The sequence below is a fragment of the Charadrius vociferus genome, unplaced genomic scaffold, assembly GCF_000708025.1.
Source record: "Charadrius vociferus isolate BGI_N301 unplaced genomic scaffold, ASM70802v2 scaffold247, whole genome shotgun sequence".
In the NCBI taxonomy this organism is placed as follows: Eukaryota; Metazoa; Chordata; class Aves; order Charadriiformes; family Charadriidae; genus Charadrius; species Charadrius vociferus.
The window spans coordinates 686,474-693,762 of record NW_009649188.1 but is presented as its reverse complement, the minus strand read 5'-3'; the positions used below and the strand labels follow the sequence as shown (position 1 = coordinate 693,762).

Sequence of the window (7,289 nt, the reverse complement as noted above, 5' to 3'; positions counted from 1 at the left end):
GTCTGTCAGGGGCGGTGGGGTGCCCCCCATCCTTCTCCTCTGGTTCCCAGCCCCCGCCCCCGCCATTAATATTCTCCCCTATAATGCAAGCTGGGTGCTATCAGACTTTGCCGTCGGTTCTAGAGGTTTTCTTGCTCTGTCGTTGCTGCGAACTTTTAAACAGTAGTAAAATATTAAGCCGTGGTTTAATATCTGTAGAATAGTTAGAGGAGATTTACTGTGGCCTTGGAAGTTATTGGTCTGTGTCCTTTAAATGAGGGAAGTCAGATGGTTTGTTCATGGAGAAGCCTAGGCTGGAGGACAGCTAAATCAGCGGGCACAATAGTTTCTGTCCCACATGAACAGATGCAACTTAGGCTGTTCTGTAGGGCTGCAAGTCAGGCCACTGCCTTTTCCATCAAAAGATGAGATTTGTGTGATGCTATTGATACAATATTCCTGAAACAGGCTGGTACAGTATGTGTTAATAGAAGAGCGAGGAAAAAATATCTTGTTAGATGTTTGTGGGCTCTCCTAGGCTCTATTTGGCTGTTAGGTTCATGTCAAGATTTGGCTGATGCTCCTGGCTCCTGAGCCACCCAATGAGTGCCCAGCTCCCTCTGCATGAATGGCTTTGTTATAATAAATAACAGTCTGTGGCCACTTCAAAAGACATGATATTGTGGATGTTGGCTGCGCAGCAACTTTAAAGACTTGGGATTTTCAACTTCTTTTTGAATTCAGCTATATAATTAATAAATTGGATGGCTTTGTGGCTGCCTATAAGGGATGAGGGAGTCAAAGATCAGTTTGTAGAATGTGGTATACTGATAAAGTTGATTGTTCATCTGATCTTTTTCAGAGGTACTTTATGTTGAACTTCTGACACTTCTGTGTCAAGAAGAATGTATTTTTGTCAACAATATCAAGTACTGCAAATAAGAAAACAGATTTTGCCTCTTCTCTGCTGACAGATAATCAATTTCATATCAGTACCTTAATCTGACTTTTATTTGAACTTGGACTAGATAAATCAGCTTTAATTTAATTCTCTAGCTAGGTTCTCTTTTTGCTTGCTGAAGAATGACAAGATGCTTGGCAGGAGTAGAAAGATCCAGTGTATGCAGAAGGAGTAGATTCTTCACTGTTGATAGTCCATTATGTCATGCTTAAAGCAAAAAAAAAAATAATCCTTCAGGGCATTGGCAGCTGTTGCCAGGCGTAACACAGTTAAGGTGACTTTAGGGTTTAATATTAAGTTGTGGTATTTTAGGATGTATGAATATGCTGATTCTGGGAATACAGGTGGATTGTTGGTTGGCATTTATATATTTGAGTCAAATGCACGCTGCTTGAGAAGGTTTCCTGATGTGATCTCTTCGGCAAGGTAGAAGAATAGTTCTTTGAAGTCCTTTGCACCCAGGCTGGTACAGGGAGGATTTCTGTTTGAATATTCCTTCTTAAGAAAAATTAGAGCTGCTTCAGGCACATGTCCATATTTTTAGAGGGTAGTTCATGCTTACTGTGGACATTTGGCTTTTTAACCAAATGGAGAAATATCAGTCATTTTGAGAGATATTCATAAGTAATTTTTGACTTGTTTATGACTCTTGAATTGTTTATGACTTACGGTGTCTGTGCACCTCCATTTTTATACTACTTGAAAGGACTTTAGGTATGGATATTAATGGGCTTTCTCCTACATTTATATTAAAAAAACGTTAGTGGGACTGTAAAGGAAAAAAGTTTATGCTTTTAATTAAAGCATTTGCATGCAGTTCTATAATTGAACTTAAATATGCTCAAAGTTTGTCTTGCTTTTGACTACCAGCTGAATTATTTTATCATCATAAGGGAAGCCCAACTATTCTCTACCAACATTCTGGAAAACCTGTTACTAAGGGAACAACGTTTTATTTTTTAAAACTTTCCTTTGGGAAAGCAGAAGCTTTTTCTGACTCAAAAGCTCCTGGCAATGAGCCAAGACCTGGAAATCAGCAGGCTTCTTGGGGGAGGTTAGGACTTCTCCAGGAAAACAGAGTGTAGTGGTCTATGCTAGCATAATTACTATTTAGAGTCTAAAATACAAGAAGATAACAGTGAAGATAAGTTCAAGCAGTTTAAAATACACTGTTTATGTGAACTGAGTTATACAACTAACACCATTCTGCCTGCATATGTTTCTAGGGCCAAAAATAATTATCTGTGCTGATTTCTTAGGTGTTTGTGAGTTGAATGTTAAACTAATATTTGGAATTTGTTTTCCTGTCCTTCGCTCCCTAGTTTCTGAAGTGAGGGTTTTTCAGAGGCGCTCTGAACAGTTGAAGGTATTAAACTCTCACATTTACGCTACATGTGTCCATTTGTTTGATAGAGTCATCACTGCTTTGCAGCTCTGTGAGGAGTACCAGCTCTACACAAGGAAGATCTGAACCTGCTAAGCAGCCGCTTAAGAAACCAAAGTTACCAGTAGGTCGATTCGATGAACCAGAGGAGTCCAGTATAGAGAGTGAACCCCTGGAAAGTAAGTCATGTTTTACAAAATTGCAAGTCTTGTTTTGAAGGCAAGATCCTGAGCTGCAGTGCTGATGCCAGTTGAAGAAGAGGGGTAGGCATTCAGCGCTCTTCAGGATGGCTTTTTAAGCTTGATGGTTCTGAAAAAAAACAGAGAGGCAGGGCAGTGGGCACAAGTGGGCAGCAAATGGCGTGTGAGAGAAAAAGTCTTTGGAAGAAGGGTGGTCAGACATTGTAACAAGTCACCCAGAGAATCTGTGATCCCTCTCCTTTTGGAGACACTCAGATTTGCCTGGATGTCCTACCTAGTGCTTGCTTTGAGCAGGGTTGGGGCCAGATGTCTGCCAAAGGTGCTTTCCACCATAAACCATTGCATGATTCTGAGAAATGTAGCTGGTATTGGTCTATTATAGTACAGATATAAATGATGGTATTAAATTCATGAGGGCACCAGCTACTTTTTATTATCCCAAAAGCTTGTTCTATTTCTTAGTCCACAAAAGTTTTGTAGTTCATACAGTATTTTGGGGTCAGTCTTTCTCTTAGTCTTGCAGGTAGTGTTTTGAAAAGCAGCAATGAGTGATGAGTTTACTGAGCCGCTCAGCGGGCTCAGAGGAGACCTAATGAACTGCTGATTGTGTTGCGTTCAAGTGACCGCAGTTGGGGCCACATTTAGAGAACCTGACAAGATTGAGGCAGAGATACATTGCTGCTGAAGTCACTAGAAACATACACTTTTTTATCAGACAGGAGAAAGACAGAATCTTCCTTCTTTTTAATTAGCCATCTTCCCTTAACTAACAGTGCTAGTCATGCTTTATCTTATTCACCATAGTGTGATGTTCTGCTACTGTTTAACAGTAGTGATACCTGGTGTTTATCTATTTCGAGGTCTTTAGGGCAAGCTTTTTTAATATATCAATAGATTACTATGAATATCCAGATGACAGAATGACTGAAAAATTATAATATCATCTCTGAAATGGCTGAAAGCAATTTCAGATTGTGACTCACTTGAGAACTGACTCAGAGTTGGAGTTACTGTGTAAGCAGCTATTTAATTCTTGTCCTTTTATTCTCAAGGAAATAAATATCACTGTTTCATGTAAAACAAATGCGTAATTATCTTTTGCTTTCTGCTTAGGTGTTCTAGGTTTAGAGCAAGGCTCGAGGTTTCTTTTGGCTTTAAATTTAGTTGTACCTATGTATTTTTTACATGTAACACCAGCAATAATTTGTTAGAATCCTGACTGCCCATTGTGTTATTAGGAAAAAACGTGAAAGTTTAAGCTGGCTGTTTGAATTCCCACTGCTGTGTAGCTGTCATGGAGAAATTTTTTGATCTTCTGCATCCACTGTCAGCACATCAGTAGCGCTTGGATATTGGGATGGTGACATCTACAAAATAATACTAGAAGCATTTGCGCTCCTTGTACTGCCAGAGGTTCTCAAATACTGACATTTCCTATCCTGGTCTGCATGAATTTTTAAATAGGCTTCCCAATATGTCATTCTGTATTGCCTGTAGCTACACGAGCCTCCCTCCATTACTGTCCTTTTTCTCCACTTTCCAGGATTTCTGTTGTCCTTTCTCATTTTCAACCCTGTTCCTCTTTATTTGTGTTGCTCACCAGGGCTGAGTTAGGGATACAACTGAGGGAACCCCAAGTTATGTGTATACATGGGAGGCTCTGGAGAGTCAGCATGGCAAGAGGATGTGGGGGGTACAGTGAGCTTCAGGGAGCCCCGCAGTCTAGGGCAGGGTGAGAAAACACTCCACCTAGGATGGTGCTGTGCCAAAACGTACTCTGTGCCTTGGCAGTGCCTAGTGGGATGGTCATCGTGCAGCATGGGTGGCCTGAGTTACTCCTCTTAAGAGAGCACCCTGAGTGAGGGAGCACCGAGTAGCAGAAAGATGTCACTGAGGTCCAGAAAGCTCCATGGTGTTCGAGTAGGTGGCAACTAGTAGGGTGCTGGGAACAGAAGAAGCAGCACTGCTAACGTGCTGAAAATCCCCTTTATACCTCAATTACAAAGAGTCTCCCTGTCCTGAAAGGGCATCACAGTGACTTAGCAAGCTTAAGTTAGGTTTTAGAAGGTAAAAAGTTTATTTTTAGTTATTTAGGACTTTATAGTACCTTCTGTGATTGTGGTATCTAGACTGGTGTTGATAAATATCAACATGCTATTTCTTGAAAAACATACCAGCATCCATGAAAACATGGTGTTTAAAATACAAGAATAATACAATCTTGACTAAAATTCAAGCTAAAATTAAAATCTGAGTGCTTAAAATTAGAGACCTAAACAAACACAGAAAGGGAAGACCTGGTGTTTTAGATGTAGTGGACATATGTACAGCATACCTGAATGACTATGAATTCATGAGAAACTGGTGCTTTGGTGCCTTTGGACATTGAGTTGCTTTTTTATTTGCACAACTGAACATGATCTCCTATATATTGCTGACTGTAGTCACAGAACTATGAAATTACTGTTGTATGACTGGAAAATGTTTAACTCAAGGTTGCCTTTAAAAACAAAAGAGAATTGATTTTGTATTTGAAAATTAAACTAAGAGGCAAACATAGTAGATGGTGACATCTTTATATTTGTCAACATTATAGACATTTCAATGAACTTTCTCTGTCATTTTAGAATTCCCTGATGGAATCAATCCTGCTACAAAAGAGAGGGGTGGACCTAAAGGCCCTGAACCTACACGTTTCGGAGATTGGGAGAGAAAAGGACGTTGTATAGATTTTTAATGTATAAATGTGTCTGTGTTGGTAATAAAATATTTCTAGTGGTTGAAAAATATAATGTACAGAAAAGTCTCGCCTGGATTTGTTGTGAAGCTTCTTGTCTCTGTCATGTTTGTGATGCATTTTCTGAGAGATACTATGTAAATAAACATGATGCTGCAACTCATTTTGGAGCTGTTCTTTGCTCAAAGTGCACCTGATCTTTAATGCTACTTACACTATGCAAGTATAAATGCAAGTATAGTGATGTGAAATTGGTAGTCAGGATCTTACTGAAATGTATAAGGGCTTGGATTTCCTTAAGTTTAAACATTTATGTAATGCCTTCAAAGTGCTGAAAGAGCTTTGCAGTTCATGAACCTACATACTGTTCATCAAAGGTACAGCCACCTCCGAGAAGATCAGCACTTAGCTGATGTTCGCATTTAGCACAGTGGTTCATTGGTAAAAGCCCCCTTAATCAAGAGCCATCCCCTCTGTCTCCGTTAGAGTGGGTTGGGGGTTCTTTCCTTTTTGTGCAGAGGGGATGGAAATTTTTTTTTTTTCTCATCTCAGGCTGATGGCTGTAAATGGCACGATGGAAATGGAGGCTTAATTCCGAGAGGGTCAGCTCATGATAGCAGTAGTGCTTGGGTGCTCCATATTCAGCTTTAGAATACTGTTCTTTATAGCCTAGCTGATTACATGCTGTGCTTTTCCTTGATAAATGGAGATGCCTGTTTGAAGACTGGCTGAATGCTGCTTGGGGAAAAATAACATTACTTTCTTGATACCTTGTGGTCAAAGGAGACTAATTATATTAGATGCTCTAATATTGCAGGTCTTAAAACTTAAGTTACTTGGCATTAAACTAAGTATCTTTCAGTTAAACTGAGCTCAGTTCTTCATTCAAGAATTTGCCTAGTTGTAAATGCTGTAGTAGAGTGCAAATCCACCACTCGTGGGTATTCGTTAATGAGAACAAACTGTCATTATTAAAATGTGTGAACATACGCGCTATTTATTTCTGTGCAAGTTCTTTGTGATAGCCTAAACAAATTCATCTTCTCTAGTCTTCAACTGTAAATGTTTTCTTCATCCCTTTGTGTTTCCCCTCTGGTGTTTTGCTGATTTTTCAACCTCTCCTCCTTCACTCTCTGTGCTCCAGCTTATATATTCACAATTCCCACTAGCTGCTTTTGCCACGGCAACACAGTGGGTGTTAGAACTGAAGAAATGTTTTCTGGAGAGGCCAGGACAGTTGTCCCGTTTTTTGGCCTACATTATTTTCCTGTATGGATATTTTTGCCTTTTGCTATGCCAAAGCAGGTTGTACCTGAATGAAAGTCAGCTTTGCTTTGTGATTTCTGATGTTTTGCATTACTCTGGCTCTGTGTAAGAACGCTTTGCCCAACTTTGCCTTTTGTGTGATTTTATTAGCAATAAAGTGTGTTAGTCCTATCACAAATCTATACAACCTCCCTAAAACTCACCTGACTTGTAGCCAGTGGGGAAGCTCCTCCTTGAAACCTGCCAGTTTGTGTACCCAGTGTGTATTGTATCGCCATATACCATGCTAGTTGTGAGTTAAGATGTTGGACTCACTGTGATGATGCCCTGAAAAAGTACTAAGTCTGTTCAGTTAGGTTTATCAAGCAAATACCTCACTGAAAAGCAAAATGAGGTTTACTAAAGCCTGTGTCTCATAAAAGATGTTAACTAGTGGTAATTACGTTTTTGAACCTTTAATCTTCTATAAATTTAAATTCTGTAGCATGGTTTGGATATTGGAAAATTGGTCTGTATTTATACCTGATTCATTCTAGTTGCCCTTCTGTAGTGCAACAGTTACGTTTTCCCAAAATTTATTGAAATTTTCGGTTATCTAAAGATATGCTGGGTCAGCTATCTTTAATATCTGCTGTTCATTAAAACACTTATTTGTAGTAATGCATTGCCTTTTCAGTTGCTAGTGCGTTGCAAAATACTTAGTCACACAATATGCTACCTTTGCAAATAGGAAGTGTAAATATTAATTGGAAACTTTCGCCT

General features: G+C 39.4%; 1 protein-coding gene across 1 annotated transcript; it reads left to right on the top strand.

The window, feature by feature from the left end:
- The first annotated feature begins 850 nt into the window (after positions 1 to 850).
- On the top strand, positions 851 to 5,261 carry LOC104289832 (chromosome unknown open reading frame, human C6orf57). The gene is given in 3 exon segments (XM_009888845.1): positions 851 to 908; positions 2,354 to 2,503; positions 5,152 to 5,261. Coding segments are annotated over 3 exon segments (318 nt in total).
- The last annotated feature ends 2,028 nt before the right edge of the window (positions 5,262 to 7,289 follow it).